The 21,830-nt window shown below is 41.5% G+C and overlaps 1 protein-coding gene across 1 annotated transcript in view; it reads right to left on the bottom strand.

Moving 5' to 3' along the window:
- Positions 1–21,830, bottom strand: part of LOC142295351 (elongin-A-like) — a 143,888-nt gene that overhangs the window by 24,516 nt on the left and 97,542 nt on the right. Inside the window, exons 2-9 of the mRNA XM_075338456.1 lie at positions 12,706–12,762; positions 11,154–11,266; positions 9,337–10,138; positions 9,037–9,139; positions 6,858–7,025; positions 5,076–5,173; positions 4,639–4,819; positions 4,017–4,140 (exon numbers count right to left, since the gene is read on the bottom strand). Of these exons, the coding sequence (XP_075194571.1) occupies positions 4,017–4,140; positions 4,639–4,819; positions 5,076–5,173; positions 6,858–7,025; positions 9,037–9,139; positions 9,337–10,138; positions 11,154–11,266; positions 12,706–12,762 (1,646 nt within the window). The remainder of the gene's footprint in view (positions 1–4,016; positions 4,141–4,638; positions 4,820–5,075; positions 5,174–6,857; positions 7,026–9,036; positions 9,140–9,336; positions 10,139–11,153; positions 11,267–12,705; positions 12,763–21,830) is intronic.

Consider the following 21,830-nt stretch of genomic DNA (forward strand, 5'->3'; position numbering starts at 1 on the left):
CCAAACTTATGGTCTGTACTGTATATACACATACATACATATATACATAAACACACACACACACATGTACATTATAATTTATATATATATATATATATCACACACACACACACACACACACACACACACACACATATATATACACACGTAAAATTTTGTGTTTTCTTTTAGTATAGCGTGCACACTCGCACTACACCAACAGCTGCTCTCTTCAGTGCCCAGCGACAATCCTCTCCTGTCAGTGATGTCATCACCTCTGCAGACTATGGATCACAGTGCACTCTGCGAGACCCAGAAGTGGCTTTTACAATGTATGCCTATGGAGTTGATGACCGAGGTTTCATTAAGATTTCATTGTAAATGAGATTTCCGGCTCACACAGTGTAGAATGAGTCAACAGGTCACATTTGCAGTGATGTCACGGAGAAGAGCCGAAGACCGGGGCTGGAAACTGGAGAGAACGGCAACAGGCGAGTATATTAACACTCTCGCACAAGAAGACATGCACATACACACATTTAATTAAAAAAAAAAAAACAAAAAAAAAACACAACACTGACTTTTTGCTAATGTGTGATACTTGCATGTAAAGTTATGGCAACTTGCACAATGCTCCTCAGTGCTGTAGTACTGCCAATTACCACAAGATATAGCTGACCTTAGGTTCACTGTTTGTCTAAGAGAGAGTAGTTGTTTTTTTTTTAGAAACAGGAACATCTATGGCAAGGTTAACTTCACGTCCAGCCCACAGTGGCTCAGAGGGAGATTTAGGAAGTAGTAAGGTTTCAGTCAGTGGTGTGCTGGAAGAGGAAAAAAAGAGAAGATGACCAGAGCAGAAGGAGTGCAGATAACCAGGCTTGCTATGAAGGGTTAACTTCCAAGATGTGGCAGAAAATTATACCCCTACCAGGTAAGCTTTGTGAAACTGCAGAAAGATTGTCAGACCAACGGATAAAGGGGACCTCAAGAGAGAAGGGGGGACCAGCTGAAGGACAGTGGCTTTAAGAGCAGTCCTTGGAAAGTAACACAGCAGTGCCAGAGATATCAGTCACTGCAAGACATGTGGACCCGTATAGTTATATATGTGTATGATGCAGACATCAGCTTCCCCCTCACACTATGGTGACCTCTGTGAAGGAGAATATAAATATGTTTGTAACTAGAGATTAGCGAACCCAAACCAAACACAGACTTTACAAGAAAAAAAAAAAAGCTTGGATTCGGAATTTGGGTACTTTAAATATTAACACCACTCTTGCACATGTGACGCCCTGGCAAAACCAGGTAGTCACAGATAGACCACCATATAACACCTTCCCTCACTTAGGAAACACACAGCCGACCTGAAACCCTAGTCACCCCCCTTAGGGAAAGAGACAACAGTAGGTGGGACCAGGCGGTTGGACACGCCCACCCAGGGGTCTAGACAGCCCGGGGTGGGAAAACAAGCAGATGAGCTTTGTAGATCAAGTGGAGAGGAGTGTGGGCTGGAGCTAGGTGTAGCTCCAGCAGAGGAAGTTCAAGTTGAACGGTGCCAGGGTACAAGCCCTGGTGCCTTGGCTAGGAGGCAAACTGTGGTCTCCATCAGCAGGAGATGGGAAGACGGCTCGACAGAACCGAGGTGGACCGGGACAGGGTTGTAGCCCGCCGGTACCGACACGGGGAACCGACCTGGAAACTGTAGCAGAAAAGGTGGGTACTCAGATCCTGAAACCAGGACCGGAAACCAGGGGCCTGGTTAATTAATCGATTGAGGCCAGGATTATAGGTCCTGACCCACCCAAAGTCCCTCATAGAAGACAACAGCCCACCGATAGGGATAGGAGGCCACTGTGACGACATGGACTCTCATGGGTTAAAGTTTCTTAAAATCCAGCCAGACAGCATGATAGATTGTCTATAGATGGGGGAGAAGTCCCTCATTGTTTTTACAAGACTCTTGTTGACTCAATGTAATTGTGTTGGCCACTGAAAGCTAGACGTATTGTTCTCCAGACATTTCCAGTAACCATTGTATTGTAGTTGTGTATTGATAATGTAATTACCTTAGTAGCCATTGTCTAGTCGGTGACTCCCAGTTTACATGTACACCCTCAGACTTTCTATGCACATCATTTCAATGGAAATTGTCCATGCAGCTTGAAATTCCTCCAATGGGAGAAGCAATCTTGTCCAACCAATCGATGAGGACGCAGTGTATCCAAGTGGAAGGTTGTGGCTATAAAAAGGACTTCTTTAAGCCACCAGGGGTTGTTGATGGATGCTGATGGATCCAGTCTAAGCTCTTTGGAGCTGACTAGAGGATCAGGATATCTTATGGCTTCAATCTAGGGACTCCGGACCCGGTTGGAGACCATATCCACAGCCTAGGGATTTCAACTCCGGCTGCCAGGATTTTATCATCAAACCAGGACTACCTAAGGAGGACACGCAGGTTGGGACAGTTCAGTCACCTGTTACAGACTTTGCAGACCTCAGACAGCTTGGAACCTGTGAGGCATGGACATTCTAATCCCTGGTGAGCCAGCGGAAGGGTGAGACTCTGTTGCCTGTTACATTTGTGTGTTTTGCTGGTTATGCGTTATGTGCCGTTAATTGTTTGGGGATCCAATAAAGTCTAATTATTGTGGTTCCCTAACCCTGTGTTGTCTGAGTAGTGTTACGCCCACGGTTAAGGAGGCCGGCGTTCAGTTGGGATGAGCCCTGAGCCACGCTGTCTTTCTAAAGGCGGCGGGTTTTAGTGGACGAGAGCGCCCACTGAGCCTCGTGTCTCCACAGCCACCACCAGGGCCCATAGATCCCACGGGCCAGCATCTGTGGGCACGGCTCCTTAGGCCCCATCCAGCCAGGAGCAGACTCCTGAGTTCCAGACTAGGAAGTCCACCTTAAACAAAATCAGTGCAGAGGAAAAGGACAGAGACCACCAGCTCGGGTGGGGGACCAGAATGCAGCCGGCTGCGGCACCGGCCACCAGCAACTTGGTTTACCAAAGACTCATGTGATTCATTTACTGTGAGTAACCAAATATCCCCCTGCTGTCGCTATACCCTGCACAGAGACACTGGGTCCCGGGGCAACCATACCTACCCACGGAGGGGTTAACATCCAGCTGCCACTAAATCTTCCCCCGGTGCCCACAACCGCAGCAGTGGTGTCCCACCTCACCACACAGTGGGTGGCGTCACAAACTTAATACGGCCTAGCCCGTACATCTACGGCCCCCCTTTTATTAGGCATGTCCATGAGACCCCTGGGTCCGGAGACCCTCGAGCCACCCCCCCTAGAAGGTCCGGATCCGAGCAGCGGCGGCTGCTGGTGGCACACACGCATCGCTGTGCTGGGGTATGCGCAGTGCTCAGCCCAGTGCAAGCAGCATGCAGTGTTTGACCAGCTCGCACTGGGGCAACAATAGCGTGATTGGATGTAGTGTGCAGCAAAAAATGAAAATTATGTGCAGCAGAGAGAAATACAGAGGCATCTGGCCTTAAGATACCCATATTAATGTGACATTTTTCTACACACACCTCCCTTGTCTGTAGTGTGCCGGGATGAGTGAAGTGAAGCTCTCATCCATGACAACCTCCCTGGGCATGATTACAAGATCCTTAAAGTTTAAACAAGTTACAGGATTAAATCAATCTGGTGTTTCCAGCACATTGTTATTCATTTTAGAGTGTAATTAATTCTATGACACTATACTTCTGAAATTTGGCGCAAGTGCACTCCAGTCCATAGCTGGAATGATTTAAAGCCCAAAATTTAATATACACCAACTGACATATGGCACTTAAAGATCAACCATTGTCTATTTGCTGATCGGTGGTCATCTAATATCACATTCATGCAGTCAGACCACTTGGATTGTTAAGTGCACACAAACTGTAGGCAAGCGTTTTACTAGTAGTGCGGTAATTATATTCTGATTAGACCACGATTATCATGAAATGAGAATTCATAGGGACATTGATTCACAATAATCGTGCAGAGTAAATGGAGTTTAATAGGTTTTCACTTACTTGAGTTTGTCTAGTGGATGAGGTTGTACTATGGGACCTGCAGTTCCATGAATCTCCTGTTGCCGACGAATATTCCGTGGAGGTTTGGCTGCACCATTGATGTAAGCCAGTTTTACTTGTCGTCCTGGGAGCATTGGAACAAAGTTCAGATTTTAGTTATCAAAATTACAAAGCTAAAACATGACAATTCAGATGAAAATTCTACGGACTTACTGCAGTGACAATTGGACGACATTGTAAATCGTAGCAGTAAAATTACTGGCCAAGTAACAAAATAATTGCTCCATTTTTCTGCTGACATAAAAAGGCTTTCCCTTCTTTGTGTAACTCATTATCTTGAAATGTATAACATAGAATTTACATTTTAATAAACCTGCATTTCTATACAGTTTATTCACAACAACAAAAAAAACCAAACTTATTTTCATGAATATACTGAATTTCATAAATATACTAAAGAGCACTGCACATGTATGTACTAGATTATTCAACCATGTTATTGGATTTCATTAAGAGGTCAATAAATTGTGTATTTCAGATCTCCGGGATTTGTCATAAATAAATTTAATTTGAAGGAATAGCTTCTAGACCTACAGAATTTCAAAATAACCAGATGACAAACCTTTTGGTTTCCCGGAATGTGCAGAGCTGATATTTTGAGTTATCTTTCTTAACTTTTCCTCTCTTTCAGTAAAGAGCCTCAAGTACATTTCCCGCCAAGATTCATACTGCAAAAGCCGATGACCTTTAAAGTCTCTTTCGCAGTGCTTCTTCCACAAGCCCCCAGATTCTTCTATAAAAGCCTTGGTGATTAAATAAAATATATTTTAGTACATGTCCCAACCACCAAAGTTTTGAAGGACGGACACATCACCCTGACCTCCCAGGACATCTTCAATTCATGGTTGTCCCACTGGATCCATTGACGGTTGGGTGGTATAATTTTAGTGTTAATTTTATATGTATAGAGGAAAAAGGTGGCACAGTAGGATTGCATGACAAAATCAAAAGGAGAAAAAAAACAAAACATAATCCAGGAAATTATAAAAATATACAAACAGGATTGCATTCTTCAATTCGATTCAATTGCTCAGGAGTGCAACGTTGAAGTACTGGCTTCAGGATTTCAAATGGCACACCTCCAACCTCTTGAATGACTGCAAACAAAACAAGTGCTTATTACTCAAAACTTGTTAATCCACTGCCTATGCAGTGAATTTTTATTTTTGCATTTTTTTTCTTCCCTTCTTTGAAGAACCACAATTTGTTAATTTTCCATCAACACATCCATATGAGGGACAAGTTACATAGTTACATAGGTTGAAAAAAGACCTAGGTCCATCTAGTCCAATTTTCCTCCACCAATTCTACATTTTGTCCCTAAGTAAATTATAGCCAGCAAGGTTATGTGTACTGAGGAAATCATCCAGCCCTTTTTTAAAAGCTGTTATAGTATCTGACATTACTACCTCTTGTGATAGGGTATTCCACAGTCTGGCTGCTCTAAAGGTACAGTCACACTAAGCGACGCTCCAGTGATCCCACCAGTGATCTGACCTGGCAGGGATCGCTGGAGCGTCACTACATGGTCGCTGGTGAGCTGTCAAACAGGCAGATCTCCACAGCGATCAGAGATTAGCCACCAGCGACCCGTAAAACGACGTTATGCTTGGTAACCATAGTACACATTGGGTTACTAGGCAAAGCGCTTTGCTTATAGTTACCCAATGTGTACCTTGGCTACGTGTGCAGGGAGCCAGCTTCTAGAAGCTGCGGACGCTGGGAACCAAGGTAAATATCGGGTAACCAAGCAAAGACTTTGCTTGGTTACCCGATGTGTACCTTGGCTACCAGCGTCCGCAGAAGCCGGATCCCTGCTCATTCAGATCGTTGCTCTCCCGCTGTGAAGCACACATCGCTGTGTTTGACAGCGAGAGAGCAACAACCAAAAAATGTCCAGGACATTCAGCAATGACCGACAACCTCACAGCAGAGACCAGGTCGTTGCTGGATGTCACACACAGCGTCATTGCTAGCAAGATCGGTGTTGTGTCACAAAAACTGTGACTCAGCAGCGATGTCGCTAGCGATGTAGCTTAGTGAGACGTGGCCTTAACTGTAAAGAACTCTCTACCATTTAGCTGCCAGAATCGATTTTCTTCCCCTCGCAGTGAATGCCCCCTGGTCCAACTTTGGAAGAAATACGTTATGTGCCAGTCCTTTATATTGACCCCACATGTATTTATACATATAAATGAGATCTACTCTGTAGTTACAGCTTTGAATATTGTCAGTAATTGAAAAATTATATTGCACTGAAAAATGAGAAAAATATTCCAACTGGAATGAAACTGTGGGGAAAAAATGCAATTCAGTTTTTTGTTTGTTTTTGTTTTTTTTAAAAAACTGCATTCATTATCTGTATAAAAAAGAAAAAAATAGTGCCGATTGTTTAATTGATACCAATTTTGATTCTGGCATTTTAGGTTTTTTTTCCTGTTTACATCATCTATTGTATGCGTTAATTTATTTTACATTTTGATAAACTTTACCTTCATGCACTCAATGTCAAGTTTTTTTCATTATAATACTTTATTTTTAATGTAGGAGAGCAGGGGGTTGGCATATACAGTGCCATATTGTTAAACTAATGTTCACCTGTGAAACCAGAGCAAAACATCTCCTGGGTATGATACAGGCTCAGTCCCTGTGCTTGATCCATAAACCAGCACCTGATGCTTTACATGTTACAAGGTCTAGAGGGGGTTAAAGGATGGTGACCAGATAACCTTTGATCATTAACTCTATTAATGGGAAAAGATTGGCATTGGTAATACTTACAATCAATGTTATTTTGAAGTATCCGTATACATTGCTCATAAAGCGATAACATTTTTGGAAGGTATATTATTTTGGAACCAGAGTACACCAACATTTTTGAATTAAGACGTCGTCCAGTAAATTCACATGTTTCTGGACTCATGTTGGGTAAAGTTTCTGGAATGCATTCTACGTAAAAAGTGAAAATATTAAAACAAGAAGCATAAGTACAGCATTTAACATCCATGAAGAACAGATATTTCTAATATAGTCTATTTTACAGGATATAGTTCTATATTAGATCAGTGAAACGCATGAATACATTTGTATATTTATGCACAAATCTACAGTCCTGCATATTATTGGCACCCATGAAGCTTAAGTACATAATGTGCAATATCTCCTGAAAAAAATATAGTGAAACAGCTTGTATAGAGCACTCGTGATAAAATACAAGAGAGTAAATAATAAGCTACAATTTAACAAAAAAACAATGGGGAGGGAAACATAGAATAACCTATAGCTGCTGGGACACTGGTATTGTCCCCTTTACAATTAGTATGTAAAACACATTTTTACTTAATTGTGGTAATCACAAATGGTAATCATCTGTGATAAATCAGTGCCCATGTGACATGAACCTGCCAATGAATGATGACTTCAGTGTTCTAAAAAGCCACATGATAGGCAATGATCCTTTCTCACAATGGTGAAATCAAAAGAGCTGTGTGAGGTCATCAGATCTGCTATTAGCAAGCACAAGACTTCCAAAAGGATAGAAAGCCATCTCCAAAGAACTTGGTATCCCAGTTTCAACAGTGCGCAATGTTAAGAAGTTTGCCAACCATGGAACAGTGAAAAACCTCCCTGAATGTAGGGGAAAGGTGAAAATTGACAAGAGATGTCTTTGAAGGTTGGTGCAAATGGTAGAAAAAAAAACAACACCATGTGAAATATCCAAAAACCAGAAGGATAACCTGGAGCAGTCTGGAGTCATGGTTTCAATAAGTACCATACGCCACACACTAAATCATGCATAGCTTTATGGGCGAAGGGCAAAGAAGAAATCATTGCTGAGGAAAAGACATACAAAGGAACTACTAATCTTTGCCACAGAGTACCTTGACAAACCACAATCCTTCTGGGAAAATGTTCTGTGGACAGATGAAACAAAAATAGACCTTTTTGGTAATGCAAAGCAGCAGTTTGTTTACAGACGGGGCGATGAAGCTTATAAAGGAAAAGAACACCCTACCAACAGTTAAGCATGGTGGAGGATTCATAATGTCTTGGGGTTGCATCTGGTACAGGAGACCTTGACCGTATCACAGGAATCATGAAATTAGGAAATCATCAAGAGATTTTAGAGCAAAATGTTATATCTAGTGTAAGAAAACTTTGTTAGAGTTGAAGATTTGAAGGTCGTGTGTCCTACAGGAAGACAATGACCTAAAGCACACACCCAAAAGTAAACCGGAATGGTTTAAAATGAAGAAAAAAAAAAAAAAAAAAAAAAAAAAAAAAAGGACTTATAATGGGCAGCAATGAATCTTGACACCAATATCCATGAAAATATTTGTGGGGAGCTGAAATCTGCCATCGGGAAAAGAACCCTGAAACAATAAATAGCTTGAACAAACTGCAAAGGAAGAGTGGGAGAAAATACTAGCCAAGACGTACAAGAAGCTTATAGATGGCTGCAAGAAACATTAGGAGGCTGCCATCAATGCCAAAGGGTGTGCAACCAAGTATTAATTAGGGAGTGCCTTTATTGCTGCACATGATGTTTATTCAGCTTCTTTGAAATTGCAACATGTAAAATTGACAAAATGTGTATTGTTGGATTACTCTGGACCACTAATTAAAAAATCCTGAGGATATAACTTTGTACAATATCTTCTGAAATAAATGGAAATGTTCTAATCTATGAAAAAAAATTAAGGGGTGCTAATAATGGTGAGCAGCACTGTAGGTCTGTAATATATGGATATCACAAGTGGGGTTCTCGCTTTCTTTTAAGCCAAGGCTTCACTGCTACATATGAAGGTTGGCCATTGCAAAACTACATTCAAAGCTAAAAAAAAAATTAGCCTAAAAGTATAAGCCCTTTTCTCACTTCAAATTGCCAAAAATTCACTAATACTTTATCATTAGATAAAATAGATATTTTCAGGTAGCCATATTGTCCCAATGCGCTTACCTTTAAATTCACTTGGATGGGGCGGGGAAGGGAAAATAGAATAATCTGCCAAAATCTTAGGAAGCGGAACATTGAGTAAATCCTCAAGACAGCCCTTTTTGACCTGAAATTAAAACATCCATCAAAAGCGGTCATGATGTGCGTAGCCTTGGCAGTTGAGCCAAATATCTTTGTATGATCAGTAGTCAATTAGTCAGGTGTATTTTTGTGAGTGTACCATAAGCAGTTCAGGTCATCTTCTGCAGCGCTTTCAATGTTAACATAGTCGTGGTTACATTTAGTTAAATCTTTTAAACCTACCTCTATGTTTTCCAATTCTTCCTCTTCCTTTACGTAACTTTGACGTTCAGCTTTGGATATTTCCAAATTATAGTATTGCTTACACACTTTTTCTACTTTTCTCAGAGGTTCAGTTATTGGATCAGATTTCTTTTTCCTTTTCTTTGAAACTTGGTCATAATTAAGATAAGATTCAAAAGACATCGTGGGAGTTTCAAACTCCTCACTGGAAAAAGTGTTCTCCGCTTTAGTGTCGTCCCGTTCTTTAATGCCAGCCTCATGTACAGAATCCTTTCTTTTGACTTTGTTGGACCCAGAAGACTTGCTGTCATCTTTTGTAGGGGATTTAAATTTCTTGTCAGTGCTCAATGAATGTATATTTTTGATCTTCTCCTCATGCCCAGACTTTAACTTTGCACTTTTTGATTGAGAACTCAAAGGCGTTTTTTCATGAGTGGTTTTCTTGCATGGTGAATGCTTGTCAGGTTTCTTTTCTTTGGGCGGATGTTTTTTGTCATTAACCTTCGGGTCCACTTTACTAGACACGCTTTGTTTTTTTTCTATTTGAGATGCAGAAATCTTACCCTTATTTAAATGCTTCTCTTTTGAATTCAAGTTAACTTCTTCCAAAATCTCATTTTGTCCAGGTTTAGGTTTGGAAATCAACTTCTTGTCATTGAAATCCATTTTCTGCTTTGGTTTAGATTTTGAAGATATTTTTCTGTCTTCTAAATGTTCCTTTTGCTCATATTTGGATTTTTTGGTGGGCTTCTTATTCTCAGTGATTTCTTTTTGTTCATCCATAGAATTTGGCATGAGTTTACTGTAAAGTAAAAATTAGTGCAATTTAAAGAAAAAAAACTTCTTTAGCCAAGATGCACAGATATATCATAACACTCATTGTAGTCAACGAAGTCATACTTTACCTTACCATTCTTTGACATGAAGGCAATAATAGCATTCTCTTTCAGGAGATCTTATGAAGGTCTTCACTCTTAGAAACAGGGGTCGACACATCATTGGTGCTATATATGCGGCTCTACAGGCACCAAGAGGTTGAAAGGAGGGGTCTTTTTTACCTCCAAAGCAGGTGGAATTGTGCATTGTGATGAGTTATTGGACTGAAAAGGGCCCATATATTGTCCTTGCTCAGGGGCCCTCCTGTCTGTATTCAATAGTGCTTAGAAAAAAATATATTTAAGAAGCATTGCTTCTTAAACATATATTTGAATATATGGTACTATATAACGATCTTATAGACCACGCAGAGTTCCATAGACTCCCTTACAACACACTACACTCCTTGCACATATGCAGAGAGACTTAGGCCTCATTCGAACAATCTAATTTGGGATCCATATCAGAAGTTTTTCATTTTTTGCGCATGTATTTTTTATTCATACTTCCATATAACAACATTTTACACACACACACACAGTGCATCAGAGGACCCCTTACAGTGTTTGCTTTGGGGGAAATGAAGCTTCAGGTTATGAATAGCAGACAGTTTTTCTTTCAAGACACTAATTTATTGAGGTTTGTAGGAACACAGAACAAATGACATGATACATGAAAACTGGTTTACCAATGTATAGTTCCAGCCAACCACAAATACAAAAGTTATAAAATAGTTAAAACCACTACCAAATCTGTATATTGAGTAATCTCTTGTTGGCACATTATATTTAAAAAAACACTAGCGTGCTTTTTATTTTAGCCAAATTGTCAGGAAAAATAAAATAAATTTGACGATCTGCATGGGGACAAATGTTTGCGCACTTTTTTTTCCCTGACATGTAATGTTTAAAACCAAAGAAGTTTATGCAACCAGCACTTACATTTCTTGGACCTCGGGAACACATTTCTTCCACTGAAGTACAATAGATTTAGCAATGTCACCCACTTCAGTGTGTTTGCGGAAACTGTTCACAGTCTTTCCAACTCCAGTTTCCTTTGAAAAAATATTTTTTGTTGGAAAAGATATACGATGTACAAAAAAGAAAACAAGTTTAAACAATAGAAATTTCCTCTCAAATAAAAGGATAAGATTTTGCAGGATTGATGGGGGTCCCACAAGTCAAACTCATTGCAATCAATAAGTTATCCCTCTATCAAGTTGATAGGAGATTCATTTTTTAAAAAATTGTTCAAGTCCCTTGAATAACATCCACCATCACTTGTCCTACTCCTCCAGCACACGAATATTTTAGTGATACCCACATTTTTTTTATATTCCCTTTTTTCCATGCTGTCCTCCTAGAATTACAGAATAAATCTGTGATAACAAAAGTAACATCTAATCTAATATATAAAGCTGTGTGTGTGTGTGTGTGTGTGTGTGTGTGTGTGTGTGTGTATGTATGTATGTATGTATGTATGTATGTATGTATGTATGTATGTCCGCTAAAGGAATCCGCACTGTCACATTTACAAATCACGAAATTTTGCACAGACATCCCATGTGACTCAGGGAACATCACAGACTGTTTGGATGGGAAAATTTAACTCCGCGCTTTACAGTTACTCTCTAAAAAAAAACCCTACCTCCATTAAAGTCAATGGAGCTGTGAGCTATTAGGTTATTAATAGGAGCTGTAATTGGTTGCTATAGAAACAAAATATAAATTGTTAGTATAAGAAGCTTATGTGTGCGGTAATAAGATGTCAACGGGGAACGAGAGACGGGGGAATGAGACAGACGGAGACCGAGACACTAATACAGAGACACAAAGACAAGCTCAGAGAGACAGTTACTATCCTGGGCAACACCCAGGTACTACAGCTATTGTGTATAATATATATATATATATATATATATATATATATATATATATATATATATATATATATATATATATATATATATATAAAAGTATATATAATAATATAATATATATAATAGTATATATATATATATATATATATATATATAAAAGTATATATAATAGTATATATATATATATATATATATATATATATATATATATATATATATATATATATATATATATATATATATATATATATATATATATATATATATATATATATATATATATATATATATATATATATATATACATATATATATATATATACATATATATATATATATATATATATATATATATATATATATATATATATATATATATATATATATATATATATCAATACAAATCAAACAAACGTATAGAACATGTAGCCAGATCACCATAAAGGGGTTCCTCTTGTTGTAAAGAGAAGACTTTAAATTACTTGGTGAAAAATTCATCCTTTTGCTGGATCCCACTTTCAACATTATATATAATGCAATAAAAAAAATACATTTCATTTTCTACTTTTCTATATTCTATACCAAGGTAATTTTACTTCTGTTTGAATACTTACAGCCAAAATATCCAATGAGATGTCAAGTTCCTGTAAGCTTTTCAGAGCTTTAAAAATCTAGAATAGTACAAGATAGGTAATTCTTTATTGCCTTATTAAAATTGTTTTTTACTACAAATTTAATTGTATACATAGTTTTAGCAAACCTCAACAAATCAATAACAAAAAGCACAAAGCAGAAGAACAATGGGTAAAAGGCAGAGTCAACTAAGATTAAAAGATCAAAAATCCATATATACTTTTTATTCACATATAAAGAAATAGACGCAAAGACAACACAAAAAAAGGAACCTATTAGAAAAAAAACTAAAAAACTATTGAGCTTGCGGGAAGAGATCCAGTATAAACTTACGTGAATGTCCACATTCATCTAAATATAACAGTTATGATTCCTTTAAGTGAATAGTTAAAATGTGAATAAAATAATCTGTGCTTGCAGAGTTGAATGTGTCTATTGTAAGTTCGACATTTAGTCAATAGCCATTAGTGTGGAGCTCAGCAAAAACACTTAATAACAAATGGCTGACAAACCGCATGGCCAACAACAAATGACAACTCAATCTAGCAAAAATTGATTTGAAGGGGCTACATCCAGTATATTGAAGGGATACATTTATTGAGAGGACATGTGAGAGCACAGGATAGTGTAATACTTTTACTAAGACGTTGCGATTGTCATGTTTATCCTTGGGTCTGGTATTATAGCCCCTCCCAATATACAGTAGATCTTTCCTAGAGCAGATTTCTATATTCACGGCTTTCAGATACGAAACACATTTCTTATTCCAACATACGGAAAAGAGTAAAAGCATTAGTTTATTGACCCCTTAATAAAGCCTATGCTCTGCATAGTATGAAAGCCTACCAAATTTAAAAAAAAAATAAAAATCTCTTTATTCAATTTGTATTATCTGCAGATGCATGAAGTTGCAAAGCACATGTTAAAGCATCAGGTACCAACTGCTACATCTGCATCTAAAGCTCTATAATAGTTTTAACCCCTTACATTTGCATGGCCAAAATAAAATGTTAGCTTTTCTGGTGTATTTTAAAACCCCCACATTTTTTTCCCCATCAATATTTGACTACAAGTTAATTTCTGTGGGACAAATCAAATGTTTTAGTGCCACTATCTTAGCGATTACAAATAAGTATAATGGGTTTTTCTTCTTACATTTTATTATATTTTGGGCTAAAAATATTGATTGCCTTTTCATTTTATTTTGTTGAGAGAATGCTCTCTTGCATGACCTATTATTCAAATTCTAATGGCAGATCTTGGGTTCCTTTGTAAGATCCCAAAGTAAAAAGCATCCTAAGATGTTGATGAGCTACTGTGTATATCACTTGCAGCAAGAGATGAGAGAACCTGTTTGGAAAAAGGTTCGCCAATTTCAAACTCGGAACGAGCCATGGCCAGCTTGGCTCAGACACCCGACTACTTCTCCATAAACTTGGCAATGTTAATTTTTGTTCAGTAACTGTTTTGTTTGCAGAAACCATCCACTCCCAGCCCAATCACCGCAATGTCAAGAATTAGCATGACTGTGATTGGCCAGGCAAATCATTGCAGTCACTCTTCCAGGCCAGCTTTTTAAACTTCATTATTCAATCCTCTCCCTACCCACAATTAGAGTATAGCAGTCTGTGTTTGGTTACCGCAGCAGTGAGAGCGGAATGTGCGGCCTGCCCACCAGAAAAGCTAGTGTCACATCATGGGCTGGCACCGTGCTGTTGGATGCAGGAGAAGCAGCTGCTTGCTGCCCTGATCACCTGAGTGCAGACTTCTAACTGGAGAAGAGGTGTTACGCTAGAAGTGAGGCGGAGCTGGAGGACATCATCTGGGTGATGATCCTTGGGGCCGCAAGTGACATTCGTGATCCTGAACAAGTGGGCACAGACAACACGTCCTCCATATATGTTACATGGGAGACGGTACAGCACGCAGCACTAGGCCTCTTATGCAGCGAGGTTCGGATCCAGCGCTGGAACTGGATGGGAGAGTAGCTTCCTGAAGCAGGGGCAGTATGTACGGGGACCAATTCTCCTGAAGAGGCCGGCAGAGGTAAAGGCCCAGAGCCTTTAAGTTTCTTGCAGCTTCCAGCTGTTAGGACGCCTGGAGGCTTTGAACTCTGGTAACAGTTTACAGCTTCCAGATATCCAAGGAACGTTAAAGGCTCTCTTAAAGGCTCCCTTAAAAGTTACCGGATTGAAAGCTCCCGCGAAACCAGATGGCTGTGATATCCGGTGGCTGCGAACTCCAGTAACTCTTGCTTTCCTCTGCAGCCCCCATATATCATTTTATAAACACAAGTTTCGTCTCCCATTGAATCCAAGGGGTGCGGCATGTTTGAATCGTTCAGCGAACACAAGGTCATTTGTCGAATCAGAACCAAACAGAGTTGGGAAAGGTTCGATCATCTTTAGTGTGTGTATGCATACATGTAATTATATCTTTATATATATATATATATATATATATATATAAATATATATATATATATATATATATATATATATATATATATATATATATATATATATATATATATATATATATATATATATATATATATATATGTGTGTGTGTGTGTGTGTATGTATGTATGTGTATATATATAGTATATGTGTGTGTGTGTGTATGTATGTGTGTATATATATATATATATATATATATATATAATCTATGTGTGTGTGTATGTATGAGTATATATATAATATATGTCCACTGTCCACTTTTGCCACGCTATTTAATTTGCCCAAAGAGCTGACTCTTTTTCTGCCATCCTAAAATTGTCTGGAATACTAAGTTAGTGTTCCTTTGCTGCCAAGCAAGGTACAACACATGTGCATTCTACCCTCCTTTCCATTATTGAAATGCAATTATTAACTGCAGGTAGTCCAGCCAATCTGTGACGAAGGTGCAGGCGTGGATATAATGTAGCCTGCATCCAATGATGGTTCTCTCGATGTCTGACAGCTCAACAATACCTTCTGTTTCCACTTCCAACGCAAGTGATGACCTGCCAATCACACTCCCTGTTGCGGGTAAAGGAGTGGAAGTTCAGTGTGAAAAACCATGTGTGACTGCTGTCCCCACAGTCACAGAGGATGAAGAGCACGCAGATGCACTTGATGGGGCAGGCGGTGGTTGCACAGGCACGCTAGGCCGCATTGTAGCACAGTGAAATTCACATTGCGACTTATGCTTCATTTTAAGTCGTGTACAGGGTGGGCTCCCCAGTATGCAGCAAAACCAGGCAACAGGAAAAGGACTCTAGGCAGTTGGGTTGAAAAATGATTGTTTAACTTTACCAAAACAAACAATAAAAACCATGCATACAATTTAAATAATTGAACAATCTATTCTATTGCCTACTACATGCTAATCCCTCTGTGTAGCAGTAATTGTGTGTGTGTGTGTGTGTATGTGTGTGTGTGTGTGTGTGTGAGAAAATGACTTACCAGTGGCGCATCACAAGAGCTTCAAAGTTATCTACCTAAACATAGACAAAACACATTACCCCCCCTGAATACCCTTGTTAGCTGAAGCCTCACAGATAATGCAGATGATAACAGTGTGAATGCAAACCACACAGCTCTGCAACACAGTCATGGAAATCTTGAAAAGCAACAGTCAATGCAAACATGTGTTGCTGTCCCTCTATGATTTAAACTGTACGTGACAATTTGACAGTGCAGAGGCAGCAAGTCTTATTGTCTATATAGTCGGCCTACCTAGAACAGATATGTGTTTTGCTAATAAAACAAAGTGTTGCGTGCCCGCATAATTGTCTGGGCACAGCCTACCGTACCCGGGTACTGTGATGTCCAGTTTCCAGAAATACAGACTTTACGCTCCTCTCACGGTAAACAGTATAGACAGCACTGTAAGAATGTTGGTCTGTGGCACAGGATGCTGCTCACTGACGTTACAGTGCTCATCATCAAAGTACAACACAACTCCCCTCACAATTGAACGAACTGTTTCCGCAGTGGCTCCTTGCTGTAACACACACCTTTAGCTTTTCCTTCTGTTCATAGACAGCATCTCCAAGTCCACACCCGAAGAGCAATTTTATATTGCTATAGTGACCAAAGGCAGATCCAAAAAAACAGCAGCCCCTTGTGTGTAGTCTGCAACAATGCATGCAATGAACGGCAAATAAGCATATTGCGTTGACAGTTGCTAAAGCTGAGCAATACACCTTCACGCTGTCAATTCATATCCATGTGATACTTCATGGAGGAACTACTCAAAGGTGTGAGTTTTTGCCTTCTACTTACAGATTGTTGACAAATCTTACAGATTCCATGACTTGGGTGATCCTTTGCGATGTCCAAAAATTCACAGGCTAGGCAAGGCTTACAGCCCATGCGACCTGCATAGCCAACACGACTTCTGCTCAGAGGCAAAGTTGTGGCCCATGATTCAGTTGTTGCCGTGCTTCCAGTACTTTGTCTCTGGCCAGGAAGACGCAACGTAACCTCGTCGTCAGTAGCATCCTCCTCCACCTCCTCTGCTGACCTCATCGACTGGCTGACTTTGGTTTGACAGGAAGTGTGGTCTCCAACCTCATCAATAACCCTGTGTGTTTTTATTCCCCTCGTCCAGAGTCCTCCGAGACAACCTCTTCCTGCCCTGACCGAATAGTAAAGTTGTCGTTCCAATCAGGTATCTGTGCTCCTCATCATGTTCCCCATTGTCTCCACCAGGAGGATTTACTTTGTGGAAATGATGGTGTAGATTAGGCTCAGCACCTTCTTCATGGGGGCCTGGATCCCACTCATAAAGCTTCTGGTTATCTGCGCAGATCATTTCCCCTGTCTCATGGAACTCGCTACCTCAACACGTTAGATTATCTGCTACACCCGCAAGCTTCAAACTGAATCTGAAAACTCATCTGTTCAGAAATGACTATAACCTTCAATGACACCACCACCATACGTACCTGACGCTCAACCTACACCACTCCTACTGTCTCCTCCCAAAAATCCTTTAGAATGTAATCCAGCAAGGGCAGGTCCCTCTTCCCTCTGTACCAGTCTGTCTAATGTTACTTGTATATTTATTCTGTATGTAACCCCCGTCTCATGTACAGCACCATGGAATCAATGGTGCTCTATAAATCAATAATAATAAAAATAATAATAACTTCCTTGTCTGTACTCACTGCAGCTTTGGAGCAGACCTCTGATTCCCAGGCTATAGTGTGATTGAACAGCTATGCAGACTCAACCATCTCTGTTACCCCATACTCAGCAGGGCTGGTGGAAACTTGAGAGCTGTTAGGAAGCAAGTGCGATTGGGTTGACACCACAGAGGAATGGAGTATTTGGGATCTTGAAATTGGGGTGGAGGAGAGGCCACTTTATGGAGCAATTCAGATCCATTGAAGCAGCTGCTGATTTGGCCTCATCTACATTTGTTAGCGATGGTCGTGTCCATGAAAAAAGGGATCATATCAGATTATCCATGGGAAGAAGTACACCTGTTCTTTTTGATGTTATTTGTTGTTACAAAACGGTGATGCCTTAAACGCAAGCAGCCTGCTGCGGTTTCAGTTGCGCTAAGGCATCAGCTGCCATTTAGGCCTGTGCCTCGGGTTGTCCAGCTGGCTGCTTTCTCCTCCACGTCTAAGTGTGGCGAGGCAGCTAGTGCGCATGCGTGTGCCGATTTACCCCAGCCGCAGCCTAACTCCAGTGTTTCGCCTAGTGAGTATGCTCAGCCTGACTGTGCCATTCCTGAGGCTAAATCTTCATTTCGGGCTACAGCGCATGCTCCCACACTTAGTGCGAAAAGCCTCTTTGCACAGGTACTTGCACTCTGTGCCGGGTCTAAGTCCTGTGTTGTGCCTAGACACCATGCTAAAGCTGATAGTCTTTTTTCAGAGACTGTATTTCATGCAACTGACCATGGTCAGGCACTTACTGCATCAGAAACTAGGTCCGGTAATGAACTCTTTGGCCCTGCCCCTGATGTGGGGGGCCCATATAGACCACAGGGCATCAGGTGTCCTGACGATGTGGCCAGGCCACTCCCAAATGGCTTGCAGAGGCCCGCCCCTATGACTTGTCACCTCATTATTGATGGTCAGACGATGACTGGTGAGGTGTTTGGGTCATGACAGCCATGAGGTCATCATTGAAGTTGCGGTTCCAAATAGGACGCTAGTTATGCCACTCATGACGTGTCACTCTGCTTTTGTCTCCAGGAGGTGCATTGTGGTCCACCCTGGTTTGGGGCGGACCCAGGTTATAAAAGGGGCTGGAGACAACAAGGAGGTGCGCAGTCTTCTATTATGCTCCGAAAGAGCACACCTCCATGTGTTGAACCCATTGCGGCTTTAGGCCAGAGGTAGGCAGGGATAGGGCGTCAATGCAGGCCGCCACCACAGTTGGTAACGCAGAACGGTTAAGACCAGCTCCTGTCCTACAAGTCCTGCTTGTGCAGCCCAGTGGCATTAACAGGCCTGCTGCTGCTGATGCGCCTGCTGTCCACAGGTGTGGCCCCAATGCACACTGTCAGCGTACTGAATGGCCCCTGTGATGTTAACAGGGAGTTCCTGGGCTGGATGGGCGTGTGGACCCTGTGACGCTAACAGGGCTCCCAGTCTCAAGATCCGAGTGGCGTGTAACTTGGTTCAGGCTACTATTAGTTTCATAGCCACACAGCTCTGTATCCTCCACCGAACCTTCCAGTTGCCAACCTCTCCTTTTCCATCTGGGAGCACGGTGGACACTGACTGCTGATGGGGATATATACCTTTCTCTTTCTTTTCTTATTAATTTTTGTTATATAGCGGTAACATAGTATATACCACCTTATCCAAATCTGCCAGTCCCACCGTAACAGATTGTGTTTCTTCATCAAATGTTACTTTTGCTTAACCACCAAACCCACGGACCAAAACTTTTTTCCCCCTTTCCAACACACCTGTTCCCCTTTCCACCAGCATCTGTCCTTTTTCAACTCATTTGGTATATGACCAAAAGTGCAACTCTGCAGGGACACCGTACTCAATGCCATCTCAGCACAGCAGCCAGCCCTCGGTCCCTCAGATGTGGACAAGTAAAAGACCATTTCCTCCTATCCATGACAAAGCGTTGAGATTCACTCTGTGCAGCACTGGTGTTTAGTGGAAAAGCAGATCTAAGATTGCGTACCACCTTCTGAAGATACTCCTGTATACGTGCGTCCCTTTCTATGGCAGGAATTATTTCGCCAAATTTTGTCTTGTACCGGGGATCTAACAGTGTGGCAACCCAGTAGTTAGCATTACTTCGAATTCGTACAATCCGAGGGTCATGTTGTAGGTAGTGCAGCAAGAAGACGCTCATGTGTCTTGTGCATCCAGGAGGACCAAGTCCTTGGTGTGTTGGTGGCAGAGAGGTGAGAATCGTGCCTCCTTCCTCTGCCCTCTCCCCCCAACCTCGCACAACCGAAATGTGAGCAAGCTCTCACTCATCTGCTGAGTATTCCATGCCCATCGCAAGTTTGTCATCCATTTCTTCATGGCTCCTGCACCTTCATCAACAATTTTTGCTGATACTATGCGCCCTTGTTAATCCCTATCCCCCACCATAACTGCTGCCTAGGTGCCGCTTACCGTATGGACCTTGTAGATCTTATTATCCCTTCTGCATATGACTCCTCCTGTACTTCCTCACCTTCCTCTTGGACCAATACCTGACTCCGAATAATGCTTACAGTGTGCTCCATCATGTAGATTACTAGAATTGTCATGCTGAGAATGGCATTGCCAGTGCTAAACATCTTCGTCGACATTTGTAAACTGTGTAGAAGGGTGCATAGGTCCTTGATCTGACACCACTCCAGCAGCGTGATCTGCACCACCTCTGGATCAAGTTAGCCCAGGGTATACGTCATACCGTATTTCAGCAGGGCTCTGCGGTGCTGCCACACACGCTACAACATGTGCAGATTCCAATTCCTGCGTGTCGGAACATCGCATTTCCGGCGTTTAACCACCAGACCCTAAGACTTCCGGAGCGATGGAAGTTGTTGAGCTGCTGGGTGCGAAGGATGAAAGTGAGCACATAGCAGCGTGCCCGCTGCACAAGGCCATGTAGGCCGGGATGGTATTTTAAAAATTGCTGCAGAATCAGATTCAACACGTGAGCCATACAAGGCCCGTGTGTCACATTGCCCTGAAGAAGGGTCGCAGACTGGTTTGCATCATTGTCGCACCCGACCTTCCCTGACTGCTGGTTGAGTGGAGACAACCATTGATGGAACTCGGTCTCACTCTCCAGAGCTAACCGTCCACAATTCCTCAGCGGTGTCTCACATTTCCCCTACATTTCAAAGTAAACATTTGACCGCCTGATGGCCTTGAGCTCTGCTGCCAGCATAGTAAGGAGGTGTGTGGGATTCCTTGGGCGCAGTTACAAGCAAGGGTGGCCTGACCACACAGGGTTTGGGCCGAGGTGGAGGACCCACACGAGGTTGAGGAGGCAGAAGCAGTGGAGGAACTTGTACATACAGAGGAAGGATTGACACACAAGTCGTGGGGACGGCAAGACTTGTACAGCAAACCCTTCTCCATCTCTTACCATAGTTACCCAGTGCCCAGTCAGTAACATGTAACTCCCCTGTCCATGCTTACTGGTCCAAGTATCTGTGTTGAAATGCACCCTGTCACACACAGAGTTTCTCAAGGAATCGGTGAGGTTGTGTGCGACCTACTGTGGTAGCGCGGGCACGCCTTTCTTGGAGAAGGAGTGACGACTGGCCATCGGCTCTTGGGGCACTGCAATGGGCATAAGGTCTCGAAAATCCTCGGTCTCAAAAGGGTGTAAAGGCAGCCTTTCTGTTGCCAACAAGTTGCAGATGATGTCTCCCTCGTTGCCACTAATTGGGCCACACACACCCCACTTGACTGGCATCACTTGACCCCCCTTTTGAAAAAGAAAAAGATGCTTTGCATGAAGCACTCTCAAAAATACGCGTGCCTTTCCCATCTCCTGGCTGACCCAGGGGAATAAAAGTCCTCCGAGAGCCATGTCCACATTGTCAGTGGACAGACACGTGTGCTTATCTGCCAGCAGACCCCCAGCAGCACTGAAGACAGGTTCCGAGAGAACGCTGGCTGCAGGACACG

Source organism: Anomaloglossus baeobatrachus, chromosome 3, assembly GCF_048569485.1.
Source record: "Anomaloglossus baeobatrachus isolate aAnoBae1 chromosome 3, aAnoBae1.hap1, whole genome shotgun sequence".
NCBI classification, from domain to species: Eukaryota; Metazoa; Chordata; class Amphibia; order Anura; family Aromobatidae; genus Anomaloglossus; species Anomaloglossus baeobatrachus.